At 40.7% G+C, this 27,762-nt stretch overlaps 2 protein-coding genes across 2 annotated transcripts in view; both read right to left on the bottom strand.

Annotated features, from left to right (window-relative positions):
• Positions 1-2,056: 2,056 nt before the first annotated feature.
• Positions 2,057-4,422, bottom strand: ACTA1 (actin alpha 1, skeletal muscle). Its single transcript, XM_071431671.1, has 7 exons — positions 4,297-4,422; positions 4,074-4,216; positions 3,588-3,912; positions 3,286-3,447; positions 2,882-3,073; positions 2,591-2,772; positions 2,057-2,474 (listed from the first exon to the last, which is right to left on the bottom strand). Exons 2-7 carry the CDS (start codon positions 4,200-4,202, stop codon positions 2,331-2,333), a joined length of 1,134 nt encoding a protein of 377 aa, XP_071287772.1. The 5' UTR covers positions 4,203-4,216; positions 4,297-4,422; the 3' UTR covers positions 2,057-2,330.
• A 3,897-nt stretch (positions 4,423-8,319) lies between these two features.
• The window catches only part of NUP133 (nucleoporin 133), a 30,068-nt gene continuing 10,625 nt past the window's right edge, over positions 8,320-27,762 (bottom strand). The window contains exons 13-26 of the mRNA XM_071431663.1: positions 26,088-26,251; positions 24,557-24,651; positions 24,217-24,441; positions 23,121-23,243; positions 22,563-22,662; positions 21,352-21,594; positions 20,046-20,179; positions 18,250-18,408; positions 16,724-16,859; positions 14,819-14,937; positions 13,258-13,338; positions 12,152-12,216; positions 9,695-9,783; positions 8,320-8,681 (exon numbers count right to left, since the gene is read on the bottom strand). Of these exons, the coding sequence (XP_071287764.1) occupies positions 8,545-8,681; positions 9,695-9,783; positions 12,152-12,216; positions 13,258-13,338; positions 14,819-14,937; positions 16,724-16,859; positions 18,250-18,408; positions 20,046-20,179; positions 21,352-21,594; positions 22,563-22,662; positions 23,121-23,243; positions 24,217-24,441; positions 24,557-24,651; positions 26,088-26,251 (1,870 nt within the window). The 3' untranslated portion in view covers positions 8,320-8,544. The remainder of the gene's footprint in view (positions 8,682-9,694; positions 9,784-12,151; positions 12,217-13,257; positions 13,339-14,818; positions 14,938-16,723; positions 16,860-18,249; positions 18,409-20,045; positions 20,180-21,351; positions 21,595-22,562; positions 22,663-23,120; positions 23,244-24,216; positions 24,442-24,556; positions 24,652-26,087; positions 26,252-27,762) is intronic.

Raw genomic sequence — 27,762 nt, 5'->3', positions numbered from 1 at the left:
TGTTCACTGATTAAGCTACAAAAACAACAAACCAGTCATTTCTTTTCAGCTGTAAGAATGTACTTTAGGTCACTTATCTTCAACTGGATGAAACTGGCACAGGGGCTGTGGAGAATACCTGATGCTGTAGGTTAGAGTGAGACCAAATGCTGCTGTTAGAGGCAGCAGACAATGACATGGCAGTGGCAGCATCAGCCTCTCAGTGCAAGGCAGTCTCAGTGCAAAGCAGAAGGACTCACCTCTGTCCACAGCTGTGCTCACGAGGGGTCCTAAACTGAAGTTTGGCACTGCAAAATATTGGTCTTCATTCAGAAGGAGTAAGGATCTCCTGATCCCTTTGATTTTGATCAGGCTTGAGATGAGAGAGAGCTGAGCACCACTCCTGCTTTCAAAAATCAGTCTGTTTCATTGTGGGTTTAGGGCCATAAGTTAATATTATAGGTGAAAAAGTGGAGTCTGAGAATGCAGTCTAACTCATGAGGCTACTATTCTAAGCTAACTTTTATCTGTGCTTTTAAAACAGTCTTTTAGTTAAATAGCAGAAGCAGGTCCTAAAATCCATCTCATAACACCACCTAAGCCACAACTGAACCTGAGACTGGGGTCAAGTACTGAGGACTTAGGGCTGAGTGCCTCCCAAAGTCCCAACAGGAGCTGACAGATGGAGTACGTGCTGCTACACAAATGGCAGCAAAAGTTCGTGTTTGCTTTTGGAGAAGCAACTGTTTTTTGAGAAGCAACTAGTTTCCAGTCCTTCCCCAGTCACTCAGAGCCCTTAGGGCTGCCCTGTGACCCTGCTCTCAGGTTTCCCTGCTCTCAGGTGCCAGGGAAGGACCAGGGCAGCTCCTCCCACAGGCTTTTGCTTTGGGATAGTGCTAAACAAAAAAAGTGAACTCCTGTATGGGTCCCACTTAAATGCAAGTAAAACCAGCCAAAATACAAAACAAATGCACCCTTAGCATAGCCACAGCAGAGCAAAAAAACCTTCCTGGGATGGAGGTTCATCTGAAAATCATCTCTTCTTTCCCAAGTGCTGCTGTCTCCCACAGCAAAAGAACACCCCAAAACTCAGGCACTGCTTTCATGACAGGGTCCTGTGCTCCAGGAGTCCTCCCCCTTCAAAGGCTGGTGGCTCCTGCACGTGTGTCCTGACCTGGGAACATGTGCCAAGCCTGGCAGGGCTTTAGGATGGCTCCCAGAGGGAGGGGAGCTCCCAGAGGGAGCACCTGGGGGTGTGTGTGTGTGTGTGTGTGTGTGTGTGTGTGTGTGTGAATGCTGGAAATAAAGGGGGATCCCGGAGCCCCCTTGGCCCAGTAAGAGAGAAATGAGACAGGCAGGAGCATCTTTCCCTCCTCCCATTCTGCTCTGCCTCCTCACTGACAAACAGGGCAGGCAAACAGCGGCGGCAAAGGGAAGCCCCTGGGATTTTCCTTCGGGCTCCTGGGGAGTTCCTGAGCACAGGACGTGATCCCAGGAAGGGAAGGGAAGGGAAGGGAAGGGGTGGTTCGAGGGGGCAGACGAGGGGGTGGTTCCTCAGCAGGCAGCTCCCCGTGCGTGACCACTGGCAAGGGCAGGCGTGTCAGGCAGGGTGAGGAAGTGGCCCTGGCTGCCCTCAGCCCCCCGGGACAGCACCGTGGCAGGTGGGTTTCCCATAAGTGGAGTGGAAAGCTCTTTATTTAACCTGCACCCGCCACCTGCCCTCAGCACCAGCCTTGCCTTCCTCGGGAGCATGCCAGGGCTACTTTTTTGGCAGGCTGAGCCAAAAGAAATGTTTTGCAAGCAAAGGCTCCAGGTAACCCTTTCCCACCTGGGACCGGCACACTGCAGAGCGTCAGGGCACCCTCCTTGCAGCAGCGTGATGCAACAGCAGCCACCTTGCACTGCCCCCAGTGCCACCAAGCAGCCTGCAGCCCAAGGAGTCACAGAGCTGGCTGCTCTGGCTGGGGTCCTGTTCCCTCCCCAGTCCCCCTCCTGTCTGGGGACTTCAGCCCGACCACCCCCACGCCAAGTCCACGAGCGATGGAAGAACCCGAGCAAATGACGACAAACGACAGCGTTAGGGGTGTGACAGAATGACTGATGATTTAATGCTTCTTGAAGTTTTTTGTTTCCTTCCACAGGGCATTGGTTTTAAAAACAAACAAAACGAGATAAAATAAATTAATTTATGTACACTTTACATACACTGTGTCACATGGAGCTTTGCAGCAACAGTAACCAGAAATTGTTACAAAATAGAAAGTTACATGGCTGTTGCAGGCCCTCAGCTGCCTGCAACCTTGAAGGTTGTCATCCTGAGCGTGGTTGGCAAAGTGATCATGTAAACATGTTTAGAAGCATTTACGGTGGACAATGGATGGGCCAGCTTCATCGTATTCCTGCTTTGTGATCCACATCTGCTGGAAGGTGGACAGGGAGGCCAGGATGGAGCCACCGATCCAGACAGAGTACTTACGCTCAGGCGGGGCAATGATCTGGAAAACACCAAGAGAGCTGGGATCAGCACACAGGACTCTGCTGCGGGGCGCAGGCACGGGGCTGGGCACAGCCCCTTCCAGCTGCTCCCAGGAGCTGCGTGCTCCAGCCTTACCTTGATCTTCATCGTGCTGGGGGCCAGGGCTGTGATCTCCTTCTGCATGCGGTCAGCAATACCTGGGTACATGGTGGTACCCCCAGACATGACGTTGTTGGCATACAGGTCCTTCCTGATGTCAATGTCGCACTTCATGATGCTGTTGTAGGTGGTCTCATGGATACCTGCAGACTCCATACCTGGGGGAAACAGGCAGGCACAGGTTAAGTGCAAAGCGAGAGCTCTGTGGGGTGACTCTGGAGAGAGGGGAGAGCTGCCAAGGGAAGAGAGAGGGAGGGGGGCACGCACCAATGAAGGAAGGCTGGAAGAGGGTTTCTGGGCAGCGGAAACGCTCATTGCCGATGGTGATGACCTGCCCATCAGGCAGCTCGTAGCTCTTCTCGAGGGAGGAGGAAGAGGCAGCGGTGGCCATCTCGTTCTCAAAGTCCAGAGCCACATAGCACAGCTTCTCCTTGATGTCACGGACAATCTCACGCTCAGCTGGCGGGGGGAGAAAAGGCATCAGTGTTTGCAGAGGAGGAACAGGGAGCACTTGCGCTGCCTCCATAGCTCTGCTGGCACTCCAGACCCCCAAGCACACACAGGCTCCCCCCAGGAACTGTTTTTGGGGCTTGCAATGGGGTGAGAGCATCTCTAGAAGTGTGATGGCTGGAAGCAAGAGGGAACTTTTTGGAGGAAGGAATGGTGCTTACCTGTGGTGACAAAGGAATAGCCACGCTCAGTCAGGATCTTCATCAGGTAATCCGTGAGGTCCCGGCCGGCCAGATCCAAGCGCATGATGGCGTGGGGCAGGGCATACCCTTCATAGATGGGGACGTTGTGTGTCACACCATCACCTGAGTCCAGCACGATACCTGTGGAGACAAGAAGCAGCCCTGTGAGAGATGTGGCCACAGAGGGTCCTGCCCTGGGGGCAGAGTGCTTGTCAGAGGTAGGGGACCTGTCCTGGGCCTCCTTGCTCGGGGAAGAGGAGCCAGCAGGACTTTGCACTCACCAGTGGTACGGCCAGAGGCGTACAGGGACAGCACAGCCTGGATGGCCACATACATGGCAGGGACGTTGAAGGTCTCAAACATGATTTGGGTCATCTTTTCACGGTTGGCTTTGGGGTTAAGGGGGGCCTCAGTGAGCAGAGTGGGGTGCTCCTCTGGGGCGACACGCAGCTCATTGTAGAAGGTGTGGTGCCAGATCTTCTCCATGTCGTCCCAGTTTGTGATGATGCCATGTTCAATGGGGTACTTCAGGGTCAGGATACCTCTCTTGCTCTGGGCTTCATCTCCTACGTAGGAGTCCTTCTGACCCATACCCACCATGACGCCCTGCAGGGGAGGAAAGTGGGAGCTCAGCAACCTCTCCACGGGCAGCAGCACGGGGCTCCCCGGCAGGACAGGAGGATGCCGAGGGCTGGAAGGCAGCAGGGATCCGCAGCCACGGCTGTGGCAGGGCGTGCGAGGAGGCTCGGAGGGGGAGTGCGCCGTACCTGGTGGCGGGGGCGGCCAACGATGGAGGGGAACACGGCCCTGGGGGCATCGTCCCCGGCGAAGCCAGCCTTCACCAGGCCGGAGCCGTTGTCGCACACGAGCGCGGTGGTCTCGTCCTCGTCACACATGGTCTCGGCTGTGTCTGCGGGGGCACAGGGCAGCGGGGCTGAGCCTCACGGCCGCTCGGCAGCCGCGGGCGGTGGCGGCGGGGCCGGGGCTTACCTGGGCTGGCTGCGGGCTCCGCGCGTCGGGCAGAGAGAGAGGCTCCCGCTTCTCGCCGGGTCACTCGTGGCCGCCGCGGCCGCCGCCGAGCCTTTTATCACGGCGGGCGGCGGCAGCGACCGGCCCCCAGGAATGCGGCCCCGGCCGTCCCCATATTTGGTGTCGGGCCCGGCGCGGCCCCGGCCCGGCGGTGCCCAAAGAAGGCGCTCCTGGCCCCGGCCCAGGTGAGCCGGGCCCGGCCGTATAAGGCTCGTCTGCCGAGCCCCCCCCTCCACCGCCCGCGGCCGGGGCCGAAATAATCCCCCGGCAGCACCGGCCCCGTTAAGGGCAAAGCAGGTGGGGGCGGCCGGGAGCGCCGCGGGGCTCAGCGGGGCAGGAGGCGAGCGGGCATCGGCTCCGCGGCCACCACGTGCCCAGGCTTGGGGCTGCGAAGGGAAACGCGTCCCTCCCGGGTCTTTCCCATAGCTGTAGGTGAGCCCAGGGGCAGAAAGGGAACTGGGAGAGAAGTGAAGTGACGAGGTGGATCCCTGGTTTGCAGGGCACACGGTGGCAGCCCATGCAACACCCACACCTTTACCCATGAAGTTAAAGCCGTGCATCGTTTCCTTGCTGTGATTTAAAAATGGAAAACAAATGCGCGGGATAACATCTGTCAGACAAATGCCTGAAGAGAAGCCCGGTAAAGGATTAATCCTGGGCTGATCCCAGAAGCCTGACGTAGTGGTGAATGCTGGTGCCATTACGAGTGCCCATTGCTGGCCTCTGCGCTCAGCCAGGCAACACGGGAGCCCTTCAGCCATCCCTGTGGCTCACCCTTTCCAAAAGGAGTGTGGTCTCACAGGCAAGTCATCCCTGACGAGCTGAAGGTACTATGCAAGTGAAAAGGAACAGTTCATCTCCTTCAGCTATGGGTATTTAGGCAGGGATTCCATCTGGGACACTTGGAAGATTTTACAGATATTTGGTTTCCAATGGAGAGAAGAGGCAGTAATGCAAGCAGATTTGCAGCCCTGACACCATGTTGATGCAAATCAACCTTTGTGATCCTCTCAGAAGACACAGTCAAGTGTAAATCCTTTGAAAATTTAGGGAGTCAGGCAAGAAGGAAGAGGAATAGTAGGCCAGAAGCACTGTTCTGTGAGGAGTCGCCTGTGAGTGAAGGTATTTCTGCAGGTGATTTCCTCCACTGCAAGGCAGAGTAGACAGCTCAACAGAGAAGCAGACAACTTTTCTTCTCCTCTGTTTAACTTGTGCATCCTCCAGGTTGGCAGCATTCTTCTTTACCTCTGGCAGCCTTTTAATTCCTTCTGCTATAGATTTTGAATTCCTGTCAAGTTGTTATTAAAACGTGCTCTTCTCTCACCCTGTTCCTCAACTTGTATTATTCTTCAGTTCTGTCATCAACAACTGGCAGTACAAAAATCAGAAGCCTGAGAGCACTTAAAGGCATCACAACCACCAAATCTATTTACAGAACTGTAGTGCTTCATTGTGGTTTCCAAAATACGGCTGGTTGTGTTGAATCAGAAATCAAGTAACAGAAACTCGAACGCCGCTGAAAGATAAACATCCTTAATCCTGCAATGAAACATGATGCAAGCATAAACCCACTCTATCCCTTCTGGTCCCTTTTATTTTCTCTCTACCCCAATCTAGTGTACAGCAAAGTACCCAAATGGCAATGTTAAATTCTCCCACTTCTAAGTAAAATATCATTTTCTGCAGGTAGATCTGATGTTTATCTGGATTCACTAAATGAATGTGGTTTTTGTCTCAAGTTGGAGTTAGTTTCCAGTACAGGGCACAAAGAACTCACTATCCACCATGCATAGCTTCTGAAACTGATCACAAATGACAACTGAAAAGCTTTCCTGCTGCTCTGGCGACAACAAAGGATGCAAATTTGTACCTCCCGTACCTTGCGTGCTCTCTGTTACTGAGAAAATAACTATTTAAGAAACAACGTATATCCTCATTCAAGAGGATCTATCCATCCCCCTCAGGCAGTTTTAACCCTCATCTTTTTGTCACAAGTTTGTTTTTGTTACACTTAGAAACAAGCTAGAGCTGTGGCATTTGCCACCTTCCATATGCAGTGGTAAATGAAGGCATCCTCCTGGAGCAGTAATCTGAGACAGGAGTTCTGCACCAGCACAGTTTATTACATAATGAAGCAGAGGACAGAGAGGAGGAATAACCCTGAGTCCCAGACTCTTCAAACTTTCCAACAGAATAGAGAACCAGTTCAACATTACTAGTACAAGAACATTAAACATCTGTTTAGACATGGAAGTTATTTTAATGAGGCTTTGTTTAAGTAAACTCATTTTAAGTAGCCTTCTGTTTTGGCAATAGTCAGATGGAAAGCTGCTGTATAAACGCCAAGTGCCTCCCAACCCAGCAGTAGAGTAAAACAGTTGAAAACCCTACACAGCCCATCCTTCCCCAAAAACCTGGATAATAATTTTACACCAGCCATGATAAACATGATCCAGCAGGGAGTCCAGGCACTTTGAAACAATGGATAAGGGTGATCAGAACCGCTTGCACCTGGAGCAAGCTTTCCAGGGCTTGCCCTGCCAGTCCTGACAGATCACAGAGAACTGGCCAACAGTCTAGGAAGATGAGATAGCTCCAGAGTGATATATGGTGGACAGTCAAAGAGATTGCTCTTCAAGCAAAATTCAGGAGTCTAGGAAAAGTTAAGGCAGAACATATTTTGGCAGGGCAAGCAAACGCTTCTTCCATTAGTCCCTTTCTCCCAAAACCCTGCTAAGTTTATCGATGTGAAACCGCCCTCAAAGTGACATTCAGGCGAACACGTGGAATTCCTCCTTTCAACGAGCGACGCCTTTGAAGCCAGAGCTGGGAGTTACACTCACACTTCCCAGCCATGCAACACTGCCGAAGAGCAAAGTTCGCTGCTCAGAACAATCTTAGAAGATGACTGCTAGTGCATTTCTTTCCCATATTAGTTTGAACCTCTCTACATAAATCTATTCTTCCAAACATGTTCAGACTCTCAGCCCAGCTTACTGTATTAGTACAGGGAGGAGGGAAAGCCACGGAAGGGGAGCTGTGCTTTTAAAACTAGAAACTGGATTCCCTTCAACCAATTTAACTTCTGACCTTCTCAGCTGTTAGATCAAGTTGTTGCAGCAGGCATGGAGCCAGACAAGTGAAACATAAGGGCGTGCAAGTTGCTCTGCAGTCAGTTTCTGGCTCTCGAGCTACATGCAAAAGAAAGGTGCAACACATCAGACTGCAGTAACTTTTATTGAAAGACTAAATCTTGCTGTTAATGAGAATAATTGAGAAATTGTTTCTTTTTAAAATTATTCCCATGTCAGAGATAACTAACTGGGGCACTGGGGTTAAAAAGGAAAAAAGGAAATCAGTAGTGCTTACCAATAGAGACCAAGGCATGGGAGTAAGGAAGATCATGCTGTACTCCCACACTTTCATAAATGCTTTCGAGGTTTCTTCTGACCTTAGGCACAAGCAGTTGCTGTGAATGACTGCATGGTGAGCTGCTAATCCCATTTTACATGTATGCTAGAAATAGCTTGAAGGGAAGTTAAATGGATACAATACTAAAATATTTGGAAAAAGTTTAATTTAACAGATATGAACTGAAAGAATGGAGTCTTTGCTGGACCAGATGTTTTGAATGAGAGCTGCACTTTATTCCTTTCTGTCACAGACAAGCTGAGTGATCAGTGACAAGCCACTTATCCTTCTTGTGCAAATAACAAAAATGCAAAACTGAAATTACCTAGTTTCTACTAGGCAAGAAGTACTGTAAAGAGTGGAGTTATTGGATAGAATAACCTGTTGCTTCTTAAGTAATGTATGCAGTCACCCAGCATCAATGTGTTCAGTATTTTTCCTGAACTGAAATCACAGCCCCAGCAGTGACAACACAAGTTTCCCACCCTCTGCAGTAGATCCCCCATTTTCATCCTGTATGTATCCTTGGGTCTCAGACAGAACACATTCTAATCAAGATACAGAACAAACCAGTAAGTTTATGAAAGGCACAGAAAATGAAAACTTTATTTTTATGTCACCTGAAAACACAACTCTGTGTCCCTTGACTAAAGCATCAATGTCTATACATTTAAGGTAAGTATTATTACCCATACAGACTTTATCACAAAGCTTTAGCAAAAAACCAAACAGAATATAAAAAAGTAAATGTCAATTCAAGAGTTCTTTAGAAAAAATATTTTAAAATCCCAGTGTGACTCATGCTTGTCCCTGAACATAAAGTTCATAGTTTGCTTTTAACACAAATTCGAAGTAAGAGTTGTATTTCAAGTTGCCGAGTTCATTTGCTTGAAGCAAGTCCTTCACCTCTGGTAAATACTCACTTAACTGAACTCCTACAAAACAAAACCATTTATTGCATCTCTGATTAAAGTACTTTGCATTAGCAGTTAGTATCATTTTTAAGTAAACAGCCTGCCTGCATTACAGCTAAATTACTCTTTTGGAATTGGGAAGCTCTGACTCTATTATACACGTCAAGAAATACAATAAAGCTTAAGTAGCCTATAAAACAGAGTTAATTTTTTTTTATCTAGAGTTCAGTAATTCAATGATTAAACCACAAATCCAAGTCTTTACATAGCACTTCATCAAAATAAAAATAAATAAAAAATAAAAGAAAGGCAAGAGAAAAGAAAGCTCAGCCATACAATAACTATATATCAGTTGCAACAGTTCCAGCATAGGGTGTGCAAGTCTTAAAAATGTAAGGGAATTGACAGGATTGAACACACAAAACTGGAACTTTTCTGAAGTACTTAAGTTTTGTGCTTTTCACATGAAGCCTTATGTGTTCTGCAAAACGTTTCTATGCAGTAATATTTGAAACAGGCTTTGACTCCCAGTTGTTTCCCTTCTCTCCCTCCCTCCTTCAGCTGTAAATTCCATGGCCATAACCTCCTATAGTCAGCTTTAAGTGGAGAATGGGAGGTGTATTTTTTTTGTTTTGGCTTTTGGAGAGAAAAAACAAAAGCAAAACAAATTGGCTAAAATAGATTAAGTCCTACTGAGTAACAGTCAATTAGTTACTATCCTGTATCTTACAGAAGAGACATATTTACCCCCAAAAGACCTCCTTTACTGTACAGTAAGCAACTGCTAAAAATGTGTTCAGTGCTCTACTGAGCAAATAACTTTAAGATACTAAGATTACAACCAAGAAATGTGCTCATCTCTTATCTCCCTGAACAGTTTACAGAGATAGAATTAGCTCCAAATGATTTTAACTGCCTAGTGGAATGAATTTTTTTATTACTCTGAGAATTTAATAATGCTACTTTTTACATATGATCTTAAGCAGCTTTTGAAACAACAATTTCATTCAATTATATTTATAAGTACACTTTACCTTCTTTCAACAGCTTTTGTAGTATTTTCACAAATATACTATCTTTAGATGCTTCAATTGGATCATCTCTACCATCCGAACAGGACCATCTGCAAGTCAAAGAATAATTTTGGGAAAGAATTACACAGACAAAATAATAGGAACACTAACAAGAAAAAAAAATCCCAAACCACAGGAAAATTAGATAAATTATCAAAGGTGATTAATACATGTCCATTTGGAAGCATTATGTGCTTGGTTATAGCTCAAAGCAAGAGTTTTTTTCCTACCTTGTGTTAATTAGTCATTATTCCAGTAAAACTGGAACAAAACTGCTCTACTAGAATGTAGTCTAGTTAGGAGAAGAACAGAAATGTTTCCTATTTTTAAACCATTAAAAATCCCAGCCAACAGAGATGTTTCCCATTTTTTAACCATTAAAAATCCCAACCAAACGACATTATTTCTTTGATAATATAAAAGCATTATCCATTGAGATAAGAACTACCTATTGCCAGCAATTATATTTTACAACTGAGGTGATGAAAGTGTAGATTTATTCTTTTGGTAGAATAAAACAAAAGAAGCAATTCTCTAACGTGAAAAAAATCAAAACAAAACAAATATCAAACACTGAGAAAAGAAATGGGGAAAAAATTGCAAGATCTAAGTTGCAGGCCTGTGAACAACACACACAATCACAAAACAAATAGTTTATCTACTCTGTGATTAAACGTAAAGACTCATGAATACCAGTCTCATTTGTGATAAAAAAAAATCCCAAAAAGATTTTTCTAAGAGGAAGATTGTTTTAAATGACAATTTTTCATCCTTGCAGAGCTTTATATGCTCCAGTTTAAATTCAACACCAACCTAACTTGTTTTGCTGTGATTCTAACCTTTCAGTTGTTAAAATTTCCTGTTCCATGTGCTAAGCTGTCAGACAAAACTGGTTCTCATATCACTCCCTAAACTACCACAGGCCTGTGGGACGTGCTTGTAACAGATCTGAACCTGGATCCAGCAGCTATTATTGACAAATCCTCTGTACTTCACTGGTTTTACCCTGGATGTCTCTTCAGCTCCTAAATGTCTAGGATTACATCTTTAATTCCACTGGGAAGAATGTGAGGAAAGGAGGGAGGGAAGGGGGATTTTCTCCCCTTGGGCACAGAGGAGGACAGTGAGGACACAAGCAGAGCATCAGGAGCTGACTCAGTAAGGCTCTCCATCCTACCCAAGAACCTTCTCACCATCTGTAGCCCTCAAGTTAGAAACCACAGGCCATCCTGAAAAGTAGGAACTGTTACATCTCTAATGTTTACTTTTGCACAGAGATGAAAGTTAACACCACCTCTGTAAGCCTTTGTGAGCCTTGCTGGACTGGAAATTCAGCTGAGACATCAAGTTTTCTGCCCACTATTCAGTGTAGAGTCTGCATCTCAAATTGCCTCTGCTTAGCTGCCAGAGTGGCCAAAATCTTGTCACCATTGTACATACTTGAACAGTTAAAACACCTCATTGAAAACCCCGTGCTTGTCCAGGGTAGATAGATCATAAACCAATAACTGGATTGGTGCCATGCAGGAGCTCTGAATTTTTCTGTCTTTAAAATTACAGGAATGGAAAACACTTGGAATAGTGTGAACCTCTCTCTGCTTATGATTTGTGTTATATAGGGACATAACTTAGCCATGCAATTAGGAATTATTTCCTAGACACCACTGCCATTTGGAATCTGTCCTATCCATAAGTGTGAATCTAAATGCTGCTTATTTCCATTTTAATCACAAATGGCACAGTGCATTTGGAATGTATTCTCTCCTCATCTTTTCTTCCTTAGCTTCCTCTTGGAACATAGGTGGGAGTTAGGAAAGTCAGAAGACTTCTGAGAGTTGGAAAGGAAAGGGAGGAAATGCCATTTGTATTATTTAACCTGGGAAAGAACAGTACCACTGTTTTACGAGAAGACCCCTGTGACCAACTGGATTCTGCCTGTATTTAGTTTTAAACATCCACAAGAGTGGCTTTTCTAAGCACTGGTTAGGCTTTGATCTCTTACAACCAAAAATGCAGCTTTAACTCAAAAAGCTCATGAAATTGCCAGTGTGGTTCAATGGCAAAACCCAAGTGAAATAAAAGCTTGCAGGAGTGACCTCTGCCTGTGTTATCTTATTAAAAAGCTTCTACTTGAGATGCTTCATAGGAAAAGAAAAAGGTTAAAAAAATTCAGCACTGGTCGCTTCTTTTACTTCAGGAAAGGGTTCAAGAACAAAAGCTGCATGGGCTCATTTCTACATCAGGTGATTTTTTTTACTGTGGTTTCACTTTATAAATAAGAATACATGTTCTGATCAGACACATTACACTTTACTAACCTTATCCTGTGAAATTAAGTATTTTTTGTGAATTAGAGAATAGAACACTAAAATATAATTCTGGAAAAGTTGTGTCTCAGGAACTTATATTGATACTTACCCATCCCTTTGGAGAGCCTTACAGAGAATTTTAAGTTTAAGATCATTTACATCCACTTCTTCTTCCTTCAATTCATATAAGGAGAAAAGACAGGCATATTAAAATTCTAGGGTTTTTTACAAAGAAATAATCACGCTATCATGCAGATTGCACCAAGGAATTAGATTCTTCAATCACCAAACGCTCTTTTTAACATATGCTGTTTTAACAGATGATCTGATTGGACTTTTGAAACACCAAACACTGTTTGTTTCCATTTGAAATCTTGGATTCAGACTTTCTACAGCATCACTTGACTGCTGACAACCAACTAACACAGCTTGTAAAAGGCACAAAAATATCAATTTGTAAAACATTGTATTCTAGGCAAATTTCATTTTACCACATGATAAAAGATGAGTGGAGTCAAAGCTCTTTTTTTGGTATGGCCAAGCTAACTAACATGCACTAGTATCCACATTAGGATATATGTTATATAAAAACATTAGTAAATGTTTTCAAATATATACATTTGATTTGAAAAGGGCAGTTTCTTCGTTGCACAGAAACCACCACCTCTGATTTGTGCTGAATGGTTCTACACAAGTTGTTAGGAATTTTAGTATCTGTGGGAAAAAAAAAATTGAAATTGCGTGGGTTTAGAGTAACATTCATTTTATTGAGAAGGAAAAAAAATACAGTTGGAAAAAAGCAGATGGCAAATCTGTGGGTCAAAGCTATTTACATGTTAGAAAGTGATGACTATCCCACATTACCTCATGACAATCAGTGAAACAGTCAAGAGGGAAGACACAAGAACTAAACTATGAAAACAAGTTGATCTTTGTCCTGTTTGGAGATAGCCTGTAGGGAAGCAAGGCTCCAAAAAGAAACTATAGACTATAAATGGGAAGTGAAGATGAAGAGTGTAATTTTTCTTAAATTATCTAAACGACATTTGGCATTACGTCTCCAGTGACTTAAAAACAAACTGAAAAAAGACATCAGGGGTTGCTTTAATTACCATACACTAAGCTAATATGTTAATTAACTACAGATGCACCACCCTAGCTTAAATAATAATAAAAAAGTCTCTAGGTTAGAAATCCTTTGAAAAGTTTTCCTACCTCATCAATATATTCCAGCAGATCAAGTGCTTTCTTGAAGTCATATTCATTGGCTCTTCTGTTCTCATCACATATGAACAACTATGAAATCAGAGATTAACATGGAGAATTATTTTTAGCCTACAAACTAATGTAACTGGTATCAGGGACAACCCACTGTGGGAAGACCACCACATATTTTCTACTTACATGACCTTCTCTTGAAAATATGTCTTGATTCAACCGCTAGTATTTTTATAGTAAGGAATATACTTAAGGTTTTAGGGCAGCATTCCACCTACGTGACAATGGCCTGTGGACAAATGATACTGGATACAAGGCTGCTGGGTTTCAAATTTAAGTGCCATTTAAGGCTGTAACATTCCTGGACTACTGTAGGCAGAGCTCAGCTCCACAAATAAGCTCTCCGAATTATTTCGGTAATTAAGCTCAAAGCAGAACTTCAGCACATGTGCTGCCTTTCACCCCTTAAAAACAACAAGCTCCCCTCAGTATTTCATATCACCCAACTATAAATTAGTGCTTCAAAGAAAAATTAACATTAACACTCTTTTAATTTACACTTGCTGAGTTTCATTTTTGCATTGCAAGTAGCAAGTATTAACACTAGTTTGACAATAAGAGAGAATTCATAAGGAAAACTACTGTGGTGCCAGCACTTGCCAAGTCCTGACTGACACTTCCTACCCTTCCCTAATCCCACAGATAGCCTCACTTAAATACACAGGTAAGGACTTCACAATCTGCTATTAGCACAGTTCTAAGAAAATGACCAGAATGTAAACAAGCAGCTTGTTTACATGCTAGCTTTTGATTTTCCACAGGATTACAGAAAAATACAGAAATATTGACAGCCAGATATAAGTGGCTTCTTTTACAATGTATTGCTGTTATTCATGGAGTATTTTCTGTGTGCATCACTGGATGGTAAAAAAATGTGGCAAACAAGGCAGAATCAGTAAGGCTACCGGTTCCTGGCTGATCCCAGAAAGGAGTGTGAAAAAGGAATCAGCACTATTACTCATCGCAGTATACTGGAACAGTTCTAATTTTTGTTTCATGATGGGTTGGATTTTTGTAAAAGAAAGCAAAAGTAGAAAGACTTCCGGTGCCTCTTTGCAACAGATGACCAAAAGCCTCTTCCTGCTTCTAGTACTTCCCTTTTCTATCTTGCAGCATCCTTCTCCACTAAGGTAGAATTGTTTGTTCATTCTGCCCTACCAAGTTCTGCTCTATCAAGAATGTAAAGGAAGGCAAAAACTGTCTCACATCCAAAAACTGGTTTAGACCAGTAAATCAACTTCTGGGACTGATGTCATTTGCTTTTTCTTGCAGCAACACTCCAAAGCACACATTCAACAGAAAAAACTAGGACCAAACCCATCATTTTGATGTTTGCTGGTAGAAACTAAGTGAAGTCAAACTAATTCATACATCAGATCTTTAGGTGCTTAGCAAGTTATATAAGGGATAAAGCCAGCTGTGACCTTCTCATTTATTTCATCACAAAGGGGCAGAAAGCATACTGGAAGTTGTAATGAAGACAACATGGGACACTTACATCAATGAGCTGAGATGCAGACAGCACTGGCATATCGTTGAGGTTCAACTGCTTCTCTGCCAGGAGTTGTTCGGGAAGCGTCTCCTGGTGTAACAAAAAGCGCTCCTGCTCTGATATTTCTTGTAGTCATTTAAGGAAATGAATGTTTCATGTTACTAAAATGTAATAATAAATTTTGTGGCACAACAGCAACTGTCAAGCCACAACATTATTCAAGCCTACAAGCGTTTGTTCTGAAGCATTCCCTTTGGACTCTCATCCACATTCTCAAAGCACAGAAATACTTCCACTTCAATACTGCCTTCCCAGGGAACCAGTTCTTACTTTCCACTCATGTTCCCAGTGTAATGAAAATGCATAACTCTAATTTTGCCCCAAAACTTCAAAATTAATACAGAAGATTGGATGGAAGCTGTTGCACTGCACAGGAAAATGAGCTGGTTGCAACTTGAAGGAGCTGTGCCATGGACAAATCCCATCTCATGAACTGTTTAATTTTTGGCTGTTTTATATTTGACAGTATGTGCTGCTTTAGGATGAAAAACTTGCTAGTCTAAGACATCCAAAATGGAATAATATCAACCACACTGTATGAACCCTCTCCTTCCCACTAACTTTCACTGCATGTTAGAATAGCGAAAATAATTCTGTGGAGCATTTTATCTGTTTAGAGGAATAAGCAAAATGTGGCAGAAATAATTAGTCTTTCTTTATCAACAGGAAAGTGATACATGAAGAGTTTAAGTTTTAATAACTACATCATGTGCCACACAGAAATGTGTAGCAGAATGCAGTCCAGAACAAATTTTGAGAGTGCTCCAGTCCACTGAAATAAAGCTTTGATTATGTCATTTGTCATTTTTAAACTTTCCTATTTAAATGTGAGATTCTTCACATCAGCATAGGCATTTTCACGGTGATAAAAACCAGATTTAAACTTCAAGATTTCATGCAATGCTAAACAACTTAAAAGGCAGATAATACATTATTATTATTATGAGCTAAAAATAATTTTTAAAGCCTACTTAGTTAACCTAATTATTACCAGGCTTTTTTTACAGGATTTAAGAACTATTCATTACATAAATACGCAGATAAACAGAAGTAAGCTTGAGCAGCAACCCTGAGTCATATTCCAAAGCTTCCCCCTGGTGGCCAGAATCCTTCAACCAGTAGTGCAAAATTGCTTTTTCTCAAACTCACAGCACATGTGCTGCACAAACAGTATTTTCCAAAGGGGTAGGAATGGCAGAGCAGTGGAACCATTGGTAATGAAGCAGAATAGATATTTGTACTTCTCCCATTCACATAATTTCAGATACAGTACAGCAAAACACTGTCATGGTAACCTTCCTATATAGAGAGCAAAACCCTGAGAAAGCACTTGATCACAACTGTATATATTTGCAACTGCATTAGTGCACTACAGCACAGTTACGGGGTTTCCTTGTATAGCCTAACAGCCTCAGACTTGAGAAGAATTCAACAGTGAAAGCCATTCTATAAATGGGCTCTAAGAAATTAATTATTTTTTACCTTGCATCTGAAATATGAAATGCAGATTCATTAAAACACATTCAGTGTAACTGGCTGACAACTTTCAGCCACTTCTCAAAGTACAGGTGCAGCTTGTTATTTTTGCCAATATTATACATGTGAGTAGAAAAAGTGTAAAGGTACAGATTTGCCATGCTCCTAACTCACAGATGAAAGTGAACACTGAGGTTTAGTGCCTCACGCTCTCTTCCTTGTGCTTTCTAAAATGAGCAAAATCATCAGCCCATTTATCCTTACCTAGGTCAGCGCCCTCAACATAAAAAAGTCAACAATCTCCAAAATTAATGGGATTCTAATTCAGTGATTTAGTAAGTCTTTCCTTCACTTTGCCCTGCTTTTATTTCTTACCTTCTATTTTCTCTTGTAGTATGTCTTCCGAGAAGTCTGATGCCAGTGCGGCTAATTTGCTCAAGCCAAGAAGTGTTTTCTTCTTTGCAAAATATCGTGTCTCCATATTTGCTAAAGTCTGCAATGTTCTGTGAGCCTAAAATTAATAAAGATGTTAGAAATCAGTTTTGTAAATTAGGATCAGAAGAAAAAGAAAAGAAAGAAATTAATTTGAACAGAAATTTCACAGCTATTTATTGTTCGTAATACTATAACCCTTAGTTTCAAAAGTTGTACAATTTGCACAGTGAAACTCTGCATTACACTCTTCAATAAGATGCTCTCTCTTTCAACAAAACATTTAAAAAATCTTTCCATTGCAAATAAAAAAAACCTACTGCATTCTCAAAGGATCAATCGGAACTTCACACCTTGTATCTTTAGGATCTAATTCAATTCCTTGCAATAAAAGCCAAGCAAATATGTTTTGACAGAGCACTATTTCATGCAGATTGTTTTACCTGTTAATTTGAGAATTTGAAAACTAGAATTGTGTATAACTTCTGCAGTAACCAAATACAGAGGCAAGAATTCATTTATCAGACAAAGGAACAGTTTCTGAGCACTCACTCAGAAATAAACTACCTACACAGAATTAAATGCGTATTTTAGAATCCTTACCCCCTCTTCAAAGTGCTTTGCCATGACATAGAAAACTTCAATTGACACAAATGGAATATTACAATATTTCTCAGAGTGGTTTTTATTTGTTTTGGTTGGGGTTGGTGGGTGGGATTTTTTGTTTGTTTAAGAGGGATACAGCATTATGAACCTAGAATTTGCAGTAGGATAAATGGTTTTCATGCTTAACAAACATGCATGTGGATTGAAAGAAGCCATTTTTGATTTGAAATACTTTTAACTGTTAAATGAAATGCATTTTTAAGTCTAGCAGAATGATGGAAAGACTGACCAGCAAGAAGAGGTGATGTAAATTGAAAGCCCAGAAGGCAACAAATTATCGTTTTTTAAAACATTGTCACATTAATCTATCCACATGCAGATTTGCTATTCAAAATACTTTAAGTATATATAAGTGATTAAAGTTACCAATAGCTTTTTTACTTTCATGATACCTCCAAATTCCTTAGCTTTAAGACGCTAGTATTGAAAGAGAAGTTTCAGTTTCTCCTTGGCTGGATAATATTATAATGCTATTGATCTTCACTATAAATCCTCAATTCCATCAAAGTCGTGATGGTGTAGCCAAACCAAACTTCCTCAGTAAAAAGTACTAGCCACCAGCCAGGGATGAAAAGCAGCCCTAATTTCCATTACATGGTGCAGTGGCTTACATGAGATACCAGATGGTGCCTGAAGGGAAGCTTTTGGCACTCCAAAAATACCAAATTAATTATCTGCAATCTTTCCCCTAAATCACCTGGACAAGCTTCCTTTTGATGGGGAAGAGTCATAACTCAGTAAATTACCTACTTGACCTGTTCAACATGTGGTATTTTCATTTGGCTGTATTTAAGAAACCCCACCTTTTGCAAATCCTGGCTATTGATGTCATGTAACCAGCTCAGATGTTCATGCGCTTGCAAGAAACTGGCCAGCTGTCCGTGCTGAGCAATAGGCTGGGATAACAGCTTTCCTCGCTTTCCTTTTTCCAGATACCAGCGGAACAAGAAATCTGAGAAGTTCTGAACACAACAGAAATATGAACAAATTTTAGAAGTTACATTTCAGCATCTGGCTTGCCTTCTAAGTGCTTTATAAAATACAATTGGTAAGAAAATAGTAAGAACCTGCTTGATAAAGCCAGACACACAGACACAGGACAGAAATTACAGTGTTGATAAGAATCCCCCTAAGAGTCCTGATAGAAGGTGTTTAAAGCATTCATGAGCTCTCTGCAACAGATGCTGCTAAACACAGAATCCTTCAATTAAAGTGATGGAAGTGCCAAAAGTAAATTCTTCATGTTAATACACAAGAACAGGAATCACATCAATCACAATTCTTCTTGTCTCATTTCAGACCTGTTTCTTTGTCCCCTTCAAAACTCCATGGGTACTATTTCCTTTCATAAACAAGTTTACTTCAGCTGTCAGTGTTTTTGAAACATTCCCTCCTACCTAGAAGTTAACCTGCAACCTTCCTTCTCTCAGGCATTGTTTAAAAATACCTCTCTTTTTTTTTAAAGAAAAACCATCCCATTTTATCCTCAAAAACTTGAATATGAAATTACTAATCAGGATTTCTGTTCAAGATTTAATTTAGTCTTTTCAGGACAAAATTAGAGTAATGCTAAATTTTAATTGCATTAACAATTTAAAATTCAAGTCTGAAGAGGCCATCAGTCTGATAGTTCATCCATTAGATTTATCTATTCATCTCTACATTTGCAACAGTAACTTCTTTTCTGCAAGTTTTACATTTCCCCTTTAAAATAAAGCATATGAAGAGGGGAGTAAAAAGGTAATTTATCCCCTTTACCAGTCAGGCTGAGTATCTTAAGATGCACTATTTAAAAAGTTTGCTGTAATTTCTCTCTATTACTGATACTTCTGGTTTTTGTTATTTAAACAACCTTTATGTACTCTCTTTACTAGGAAACATGTAGATTGCAGGTTTTCTCTTTCCCCAATAGTTGTGGAAAGCTAAACAAATTCATCTCACGAATTCTCAAATTAACACCTTTTTGTTCCAGTCCCACACATTTCAAGCAATCTCTACCACCTTTTCCTTAAGCTTTCTAATATTTCAGAACACTTAATTTTTACACTAGGTTTTAACAGACAGTGGAAAAATCATTTAACAAATATGTAGCAGGACAATGCAAAAAACCCCAAAGCAACAGCTCTTCCTTCCTACTCTTCCTAACTACTTTTATATTAACATTAATTACTTTTCTATTTATACATTTAACAATTTCATCTCTTTTGGAAATTATCCTCCATTTTTTGTTATGTTAGTTTAATAAAACAACAGTGTAATGACAAGAGCGTCTGAGTGAAGAAATCACAAAATGCTAAGAGTGAGAAAACATGTCTGGGGCACAAAAAGGTCCCATGAAAAGGCACTGCCTATACAGGCAGTACCTTTATTTCTGCTGGCTAGCTTTGCCTTCCCAATGTAAAATACTCCATTGAATATTTTACAGTAAATATTGACTTCAATTTTCCACATTACCCCTGTATGTATACATAATTACATAAGAATAAAAAAAAAAAAACAAAACAGGAAAAGAAACCCCAGAAAGAAATAATAAATTTTGCAACATTTCAGGTACAAACTTATTATAAAACACTACCTAAAGGAAATAGAAGAGACTTGCCTGATCTGCAAACTGAGTCATGTAGCGTTGTAATCTGGCCTGGTTGTCAGTCTGCTCACACATTTGCACCAGGATATCAAAGTCGCAGTACTTCTCTGCTAAAGCAGCTGCCAACTGGTACTGTCCCAGCGAAACTAAGTAACCAAGAAAAAGTTTTATCAAAGGAGCTCACCTTTGTTTGAGACCAGAAAAATGAAAACAAGTTTCAAGTGTTGCCATTGAAGAGATACTCACACATTCCCAAAGGAACATTCCCCTCCTGCATAAATCTCCTATGCACATGCACACTCACAGACCTACCACCTCTGTCCCACAGCACAAAGGGAAAAAGGGAATACTAAATGGCATCATATCTTCTACTTCCTCTGAAAGTTAGCATCACCTGCTATTTGCACTGGAAGAGGCAATTCCACCCATGACTTAACCTCTACAATAACAGCCACTTAAATGCACAAAGCAAAAAAGCAGCAGCCGTCAGCTTTTGAAAAGGAACAGAATAAATAAGGATAATTGGGCTTGCATTGAAGAGAAACTACTTAGAATCTTCCTTTTTGTTCTGTTAAATATGTAAGTCAGCAGAAGAATTAGTTCTGTTTGTAAGGAAATATGAACCTTAGATTGAACATAACAATATAAAATGTATTTATAAGCTAACAGAACCCATGAACATGAGCAATGATTATTTTATGAAGCTTTTTTAAGAATGCTCAAAAATTATCATTAGATTGTTCTACTTATATAATTTACTTCAGTCAAAAAAATTTAAACTTTTCAAAGTTACTAAAATGCATTTACACTAATTTATTTCCATTTTAAAAGGGAACTTTTCTATGGCTTACTCATTCAGAACTTGATCACCTGCAACAATGGGTAAGATTATTAAATAATTTGGCTTCAAAAAGTAACTATTCACTGATAAACACCAAAAAAGTTTACAGGCATATAGGTTTATCTCAGCTTGTGACAATATAAACATTTAGAATCCATTTACAGGCTACTTTCAGCCTCACAGCATACAATAAAAAACTGCCAGAAAAATGCAACAAGTTAGCAGAAGACAAAAATTCAATCACCCAGGTGTCTAACAAGAGGTGCACACATGGAGTGCAGTCCTGGATGCCAACTTATAATCTGCTTTTATTTTGTAATTATCTCATTAAATCATAGACTAGCCATTTGTACTCTGGAAGCAACTGTGTAAAGCAAACAGAATTCATACACAGATGCCATTTACTCCAAATTGGTGTCATTTCCTCATCGAATGGACCACTTCATCTTTGCATTAAAGATCACGGAGAGCACTCACGGAGAGGGGACAAGAGCTCGGATCTTCTCTGGACATATTCCATTTCCACGCTGCTGTAGCGCTCCTGGTCAGCCAGGCGATCCACAGACTTGAGCTGAGCGACGTAGCCATCCAGGAGGCAATCCAGCAGTGCCACCAGCTGCTCGGCCAGCACGCTGCGCAGGTTGCTGTCCACCTGGGGATACACCACCTTCAGGATGGTGCCGTGCTGCCGCGCTATCGCTGCACGGACGCTGCTGCAGGCTGGGGAAAACAACGCAGGGAACGTTAAAGCAATAATCCAATCGCCACAGCAATCTGTGGCAAAGCGAAAGAAAAACGTTACTATGTATAATAAAAAAAATACAAGGGAAAAAAGTCAATAAATGTTTTTGTTTTGAAAATCAAAGTAATGCCGTCATCATTCCACCCCCAGCAATAAACAACTGCTCCCATCTAGTTTTACATATTAAACTGAGCCCAACTAAAAGCCTGAACTATACAGATCTATGTTGCCAACTACCCACATTAGCTCTTTTTTCAGAAGAAAAGAATTACTTGCGCTATTTCTAAGCAAAGTAAGAGAATACACACAAGAAAAAGGCAACTTCTGTTAACCTGATTTAAATACTTTGATATAGTCATCAAAACACAAGATCAAATGAGTTTGCATAGGTCCTGCTTTTGTGAGGAGGAATATGGATTGCAAAACTTCTGTCTTAGAAGCACTAAATGAAAGTGTTTTACATGCAGAGGCTACAAGGAAGCTTAAGCATCAATTGCAAAGGGCCTGCTTCTGAGAACATTTGTTCTGATAGTTTTTTACGCTATTAAACCATCAAAACAAAACAACGTTTCTGCAAGTAGAGAATCATCAGTCCTTTTAAAACAGCTGTGGATCACATTTTATGATTTATTTTAATGTTATGTATCCCACAGATCTGCCAACCAGAACCAATGCATTAAAAAAATCTATAAAAATTCTAAAACTAGTTTTCTTTCCCAAATTTGTGGTTTTATAGCCAAATTTGAAATGCAATTTTTAAAAAAGCATCATCAGTATGAGACAAACTAAGAGTTCGTTGATTCATCCCATTTAATTCCCCAAATAAAAACTTCATTTTCATTTACTCTCACTGACAACCCTGTAGCAGCTTTTAACAGAAAGTTTAAAATTCAGACTGAAATTCATGAGTTCTGAAACTTATGAACTTGTAATAGTATTTTCTCACCTGTCCATGGAATATATTCAGGTTCTCTTTCTGGAAGTTCTCCTGTTTTATATAAAGAGGCTCTAGACTGACGATACTGACAGGCAGCTTGTAGCATATCCTATTGAAAGGTAAGGATGTCAGTATTTTAAAGTCTACCTCAGTAGACACAGACCACAAAAGATGCTGTCTTTTGTAATTCTGAAATGTTCCTTCAATACCCACATTCTTTCTACACCACTTTCTCAGCTGGACAGAAGGGGACATATTGACTGAGCAAGAAACCTCAGAGCTCAAACACAAGCGCTTCACTCTTTGCTACATATTCATGACTTCACAACTTCCAACAAAGCTGCTGCAACTTCTCAAATTATCCTTAACAGTGGCTCAGAATGAAAAGGAACGTCCTTAATTCTGCCCAAGGCTGTCATTTCCTTCCTGCTGTATTTGGACACGTGAAAAGCATATTCATTTTTCTTCCCGTGTCAGTAACTCGGATGTGCTACACTCAACTTGTTCTGTGCCCTTTGATGCTTATCTTCCCCTCCCACAAACATCTTGGTTAAGGCAGTTCTGTACCTTAATGATGTTGTTCACATTGACAACTATCTGGGCCCACTCAATTGATTCAATAGGCATGTCTTTCAGGATTTGCTCCTCCTCTTCTAATAAGCATTCAAAGATGGAATCAATCTGGGATACCTTGAAGACAGAAAGAAAAGTTACATTAAACACTAACATGTCCACTATAAGCTGACACCTGAAAGCCAAGAGCTATATAGAAAAATAAGTACATTAGTATAAACCACATAAATATTAAAAGGTATCAACTAACCTAATGCATAATGATAACCAGCTTATGGTTCATCCAATACTTAAAACTACAAAAAATACTTTCTTTCTGGACTTAAATCTGAAAGAAAAAGGAAAAAATCCTCATTTCTAAAGACAACTCCATACACTTCCATTAAACATTTTCCTTCATCATCTTCTGGAATATTTGGCAGCAGAATCTTTGTTACATAAAGTATACTGGATAACATATCTGCTTTAAAATAGCAGACTATTATTTCTGTTTTCTTTTATATTTATTTTTCTCCCTTAGCAACTATTGTTCTCCGCAGTAAAAAACTTCCTAAAAATAAATGTTTTGTGCATAGTTCTTCTTAAGAAGGAAGAAAGAAATAAAGACAGAGCACTTGACCGGAACGCAGCATAAATGGAGAACTAACTTAGCTTGACTAATGTTAGAGAGGACAAAAGTTTTAAGTGACTGAACTAATATAATTTCATCCAGGACAGCTTATCAAAGCAGCTCTCCTGTCTGGAAAGCTTCATAATCTTCAGTTCATCCCTTAAAAATTATAATTTAGCATGCATCTTCTTATGTGTCAGAGAATTTCAGTTGTCCTTTTCATTGCTTATCCATGTTGGAAATTGTAACTTCTGCTACATAAAATTTGTCAGAAATTACGTTTCAGCTGCAGACACAAAAAAGTGTATACACCAAAGTGAGGAAAACACTACCACATTATCCCTATTTAAAGGGTAGTTGTGCAAAGTTGAATTGATTTTTACAGTTTTACAGGGAAAAGTTTCAAAGTGCATTTCAAAGCACTGTAACATTTACTATGTGCAAGACCATACAGTAATTCAGGAAGGACAGGTTTCTTACCTCCCTGAAGAACACATCAGCAGGGGTAAGGCTTGGTGGAACATCACATTCCCTTTTGTTCAATGCAATCAGTATAGCAGCATTCACCAGCTCAGGCAGCCTGGAGTGGTGATTCTTGAGAACAATTGCTGCTGCCAGTTTCTCTGCGTGCTCACAGAGCAGCAGTCGCGTGGCCATCGGCATCCCTCGCACTGGAAAACTGCCCAGACGCTCAAACACACCAACCTTTTATTATAAAAATCAAAACAAAACACCCCATGCACTTGTAACAGTGTTCTAGAGGAATCAAGACAAAGTAATAAACTGTGTCTGCTGATAGCAAAAGAACAGTAGGACTTACCTGATGAAGAAACTCAATGAAGAATGAGTGTGCTTTTGTCTTATCCTCTAGCTGATGAAGAAGAATGAGAGATGTGTTGCTGAAACCAGCTGCTTCTAAAAAAAGTAAAATCTTAGGTCAGAGGACTTGATATCTTAATTTCTGGATGTTTTGTGCCTCTGAGTTAAACTAATCTGTCAATTTTTATAGTAGTACCACACTGGTACTTTTTACAGTATATGCACACACATTTATATACTGCTTACCATGCTATTTTCAGTCTGTCTTTTTCAACTCTATCATGGCTGAAGAAAAGCTTTTAGAAGAAATAAAGTATCTTTAGATCAGTACTATTCTGAAATATTCAATTCATTATGCTGCTAAAATAGCAGCTCACGAGCATATTCTAGTTTTAGTAGGATCCAGACTCATATTTTTATCCTTGTGGTGGACTAGCTATTGCTAAATTTATTATGCATTAGACCACAGCTACTAGAAGCTACAGTGTTAGCAGGCTCTAATCTATTTGATAGATCTAATTGACTCTGCATCCAGATTTTCTGTATAAACTAAGTGTGCTTATAATATCAAGACAAAAAACTTGGAAGAGCTATCACTGAGCAAACTTAGCAAGACGATTTCCAAGAAACTATCAATTTTCATTTCTGGCTTTAGTCAGGAATAAGCACAGACAGGCTGCCAAATTAAAAATAAAGTTGATTCAGAAAATAGTGAGGATGTGATGCCTAACAATTTCCAACTGGCTGCCCCACACAAACAACAAAACATCATCCAACTGTAACTATTTACATGAACTTTCAAATTAAGCCTCTACTCTGTAACTGGCAGCTACTGCCTAGAGGTTTGAGGCCACTTTCAAATTAAAACTTGTAAGAGACACCAAAACATGAACAAAGAAGTTTCTTGCTGAGAACATGTCTGCTTTAATGCTTTATGTACAACAAATACCCATAAACCAACTTCTCTAGTCCTCTTTCTGGCAGATATAAATACCAAAGCCCCAGAGGAATACCAGTTCACTCTACCCAGGATCCAAGGTGAACAGAAGCTGTGCAGTCACACTGACAAAGGGGCTAACAATGAACAAATAAGCGCTTTCTCTTAACACATCCATTTTTTGGAAAATAATTCAAAACTACACAAGGAATCATGGAAATACTACAGTAACACCACCTGATCCTTGTACAAAGTACCCTTCTCAGAAATATTTTTTCCTTGCTGTTTGTGTTTACTGCATGAAGTCAAGAACTAATCACAGCAGACTGCAAGCTTATCTGGTAATATCAAAAGATGCATGTTTAAGTCTTTGTGGAAATGTGTCTAGTGGTGATAGAGGGCAAGGGACACTTATGCCTTCTTTGCAAAGCTTAAAGTACCTCGTGTTATCTAGAATGTTATAGAGACTATTTCAGAAAAAACAACAACAAACAAAACCAAAACAAACAACAATAAAAAAAAATCCAAAAGACCCAAAACCAACCAAACAAAACCAGAAACCAAAAAGCTCAAAAACTAAACATGTTATATTTACCTTCAGGTACAGATTCAGCCCATCTTGGATCAGAGGCAGGGTAATCATCCATTAAGTCCCCACTGATCTGAGTCACTGCTCTATCCAGTTCAGCATCAGGCTCCAGGTCTGCATTACTTGGAAAGAGCTCCATTACCATGCTTTGTGCATTGACTATATCTTTCCTGAAATAAATGAAATAAAGTATGCTAAATAAAATCAACCAACAGGATCATAAAAAAAAAAAACCCTCAGTTAACAGGATTTTCTGATACACTTTTTATGAAGTTCTTTAGATTATATACATCAAGCATTTTTTGAACTCTCTAAACTAACTGTGGATAAAAGGTACTCCAATTCTTTAAAAGCAGGAAGGCTGCACAACTTATAAATCAAAAAGGCACAAGCCAAGAGTAAAGGCACACTTTTTTTTATTACCTCTATTATTATTTTTTTTAGAAAAAAGACTTATCATACAGAGCTAAGCCTGGATGTATCTAGTACTTAAAGTCACTAAATTTCTATTGCTTGCTTTAAAATTTTCTCATTTTCTCAATCACTCCCTAATGGCAATGGAGGGGAAGCTCATAAAGGCTCTCAGGAAAATGCTTCAGCAAATATAATGCATTATTTTTATTGCCTATCATTTCAAAGAATCCCCTCTTATTCATATCAGTAAGTAAAAGAGCAAGAAGCAACCAAACACAGATCTTCAAAGTATGAAGTTGTACCTCTGTGTAGGAATTATACAATATACACAAAACCCAGGGATTTGATTTTTGTATATTTGATTTTGTGTATATACTAAAAAATTATAGTCTTCTGACTGAGAGGGGATACTGTCAGTCCAACACTGGAAGTATTTGTATTTTTCATCAAACTTTCAGTTTGAACATTTAAATGACCTCAACGTCTATGAATTAAAAAAAAAAAAAACCAACAAAAAACAACCCAGAAATTGCACAAAGGGAAACTAAAACAAAGGATACTTTTGAAAAACTGGAATAAACTGAATCTTCTATTAAAAAAGAAAGTCCCATCTTTACTACCCAGCAGGATGTGTTTCTAAGGAAATTACATGGGACTTTATTAGCTCCTTCCAATCATGAAGTGCCCTCAAAAAGGGTCAACTTGATCTTTCCACAGAACTGCCTATCTCCTCTAAAGATCACTAGGTCTACAAAGCTGCCAGAGCTCACTGTACAGCTGGTACACTTTACACTTCCAGTGGCTGCACAACCTTCCATTATTTGGTCTGCATCAACTCACTGGCCATCTGGACAAGCCAATTGCTATATCTGTTCTGTGGAATACTGCTCCATTCATTTTACCAGAACAATTTTTTCTGGAAAAAATTTCAGAATAACTACTATATACCTAAAATTATTATTTTTGGCTAGTTCCATAAATATAATCCAGATTTTTATTGAAATATCTTCCAACTTTCATACTGTTTCACACTGTTTTCCTTACTACCTCCCACTTCCTTCTGTTTCCAACCCCCTTGTACACAACCTCAATAACAGGGTTTGTTAACTGTGCTCTCAGACCACAGCTATACCAGCCATGTTCAGCAGCTTCTGTTTAATGACACTTCTGAACACATGCAGAATTTGTCTAAATTTTGTGCCTGTTTACACCTCTTGTATTGGTATATTTTATTCTCTGTGCCTAATCCCCTTCCTTATCTTTTACC

Source organism: Agelaius tricolor, unplaced genomic scaffold (genome assembly GCF_023055355.1).
Source record: "Agelaius tricolor isolate 1412-34295 unplaced genomic scaffold, bAgeTri1.0.p SCAF_1, whole genome shotgun sequence".
In the NCBI taxonomy this organism is placed as follows: Eukaryota; Metazoa; Chordata; class Aves; order Passeriformes; family Icteridae; genus Agelaius; species Agelaius tricolor.
Note: the sequence above shows the minus strand (reverse complement) of the source record. Positions and strands in the feature narration are given on the sequence as shown.